This window comes from Penaeus chinensis, chromosome 42 (assembly GCF_019202785.1).
Source record: "Penaeus chinensis breed Huanghai No. 1 chromosome 42, ASM1920278v2, whole genome shotgun sequence".
Taxonomy (NCBI): domain Eukaryota; kingdom Metazoa; phylum Arthropoda; class Malacostraca; order Decapoda; family Penaeidae; genus Penaeus; species Penaeus chinensis.
The window spans coordinates 15,900,467-15,902,966 of NC_061860.1; the positions used below are offsets into that span (position 1 = coordinate 15,900,467).

At 47.4% G+C, this 2,500-nt stretch overlaps 1 protein-coding gene across 1 annotated transcript in view; it reads right to left on the minus strand.

Moving 5' to 3' along the window:
- The window catches only part of LOC125047992 (C-type lectin domain family 4 member M-like), a 4,468-nt gene that overhangs the window by 1,444 nt on the left and 524 nt on the right, over window positions 1-2,500 (minus strand). The window contains exons 2-3 of the mRNA XM_047646558.1: window positions 976-2,500; window positions 220-387 (exon numbers count right to left, since the gene is read on the minus strand). The exon at window positions 976-2,500 is cut by the window's right edge and continues 8 nt beyond it. Coding sequence (XP_047502514.1) covers window positions 220-387; window positions 976-2,188 — 1,381 coding nt within the window. The 5' untranslated portion in view covers window positions 2,189-2,500. The remainder of the gene's footprint in view (window positions 1-219; window positions 388-975) is intronic.

Below are 2,500 nucleotides of genomic sequence, written 5' to 3' on the forward strand. Positions count from 1 at the left end.
ATAATAATAATGATAATAATAATAATAATAATAATAATAATAAACAATAATAATGATAATAATAATAATACTAATAATAAAACAATAATAATAATAATAATAATAATAATAATAATAATAATAATAATAATAATAATCATAATAATAATAATAATGATAATATTAATAATCATGATAATAATAATGATAATGATAATACCACACCCGGTTGAAACTCACGTCTCTGCTCGATCATGAACTGCCTGAAGAGGCCGTAGCGTCGCGGCGCCGCCAGGTCGCCCTGCATCTCGCGGCAGCGCTCCCTCGCGTCGGCCCAGCTGAGGCGCGTGTCCGTGTGCACGTGGAAGCAGCCGTCGCCGCCGCGCTTGTAGGGCCACACGCACAGCTCTGCAAAGGGGAATATTTCCATGGGTAACTAGGCTTTTAAATTTCTAGTCATTTCTAGTCAGTTCTTGATGACTCGTGTTTATTTTAAGACTACATTTAAGGGAGAGAATTTTGAGTGATATTGATGTATATTCCATAACTCTTTAATTGCATGTGCCTATGCTTTCTATTGGATCTATATTTCCGATAGGTTTCGCTAATTTCTAAATCCCCATTGTTCGCATTTTATTCGTGGTTGTATATGCATTTTAGTTGTAAATTTAGTTATATTTTCCGACAGGTTTTGTACAATGCCAAATCATTGTTCATTCATTCATTCCTTGAGTGAGATTTATTATAAAGAGATATAAAAGGTTTATTTCACTTTGCATGAATCGGGTTATATAAATCAGATATGGTAGAGATACTGACATATCCTTCAATATATGTGGTATTAGACTCGAAGTGCATAAGATAAAGTTTGCCAGGTACGCACTATGCATATATAAACCGCTGATGAATATATACACTTGGCAAAAAAAAGGGTTATAAGGAACCTTTATAATATGGAAGTACTTGCTATATCTGAAACCATTACTGATATCTTACTATTCATGCTGACGCTGACAGTGCCGTTTCCGGTGATGACAGTTCTCTTGCTGTCCATCATCTCCTCCTTCAGATGCTGGAGGCTAGATTGAACGGCAACCACGTCCTTCTTCACCGTCGTCATGCCCTGCAGCATTTCCTCAGTCTCCCTCAGACGGCCTCCGTGCGCTGTGACGAGTCCGTCCACGCGCCGCACCGAGTCGTGGAGGCCGGCGAGGTCCTCCACCTTCTTCGTGATCTCTTGCAGGCTCTCCTTCTGCTCGCGCTGATCCTCGCGGAGGCTGGCCACGGAGACCTCCAGCTCTGCCGTGTCGCACTCGCACGCCGCGGGGACGGGCGTTGTCTCAGAGACTTCCCCCCAAGCCTGGGGAGCTACTTCGAGGTCCGTGGCGTTCAGCTGCACCTTCTGCAACTCGTCCCTGATGGTATCGACGGCGCTGGAGATGAACTGCATCTTGGACGTGAGTTGGTCGAGCGAGTGGCTCGTCGTCCCAATGCGCTCGTCGAGGTCCGTCAGGTTGGCGGGCGGCTCGGGCGGCGCGTCGTCAAGGTGGTTGGAGCCGAAGTACGCGTACACGTCCGCCTGGGCCTTGCGCTCCCGCACCGCCAACTCCACCTCTTCCACCGACCTCCTCAGGCTTCGCATTTCCGTGTGGAAGGAGGTGGTCTCGTCCTCCACCGCCCCGAGCCTCTGCGAGAGCGCCTTCAGCTGCTCCCCCTGACTCAAGACGAGCAGCTTGAGGGTGGAGAATGTTTCGAGCACAATGCTCACTTTCTGGTCGGTATTTTCCCGCAGGCGCGTGACACTGCTCGCCATGCCCTCGAGGGCATCCTTGGTGCTCTCGCTCAGATCCTCCAGCTGCTGAGTCATGGTTTCCGATGGGCTGCTCTGCTCCTTGTCCCTGTACAGGATGTCTCGAATATCCATCAGGAGGGAGGTCGTGAAGGTGTCGTCGTTCGTAATGAGCTTGTTCTGACGACCTAGATCGTTTATCGTATCATTATCGGAAGTGTCGGGAATTCCATCGTCATATTCGTCCTGATTTACAACCAGTTCGTTGAAGTAAGCGCTGAGGTCTTCGCCAGGCAGGTCCTCTTCTGTGGTGGTCTCAAAACCTGAATAATGATCGTCGGCTTCGGCTATAACGGAAGACCCGGCTTGCAGGATCACACTAACTGCTGCCAGAAGCATGAGAAACCGACGGGAAGCCATCCTCGCCTTTGCATGAACTCAGGAACAGACCTTTTCTCGAATTACTATATAAAACGGCTCCGGTCGCAGTGCTTCACAGTAACTCACAAACTATTGCACTCAATCCTTTCTATTATATGAAGAAGACTTACAATATCTCTTTAATATCTACATAACTTTTTCTTCGAGCCTTCGTTTTCATACCGTAACATGCCCATCACTAATGTACGGACAAATCATCAGCGTTCAGGACTGTGTGACCGCGGAAGCAGGAAAGAGTGCGGTGTTTTCGCCGGGGGAATATGTAGGACACTGCGGCGGCAGGTTAACCCA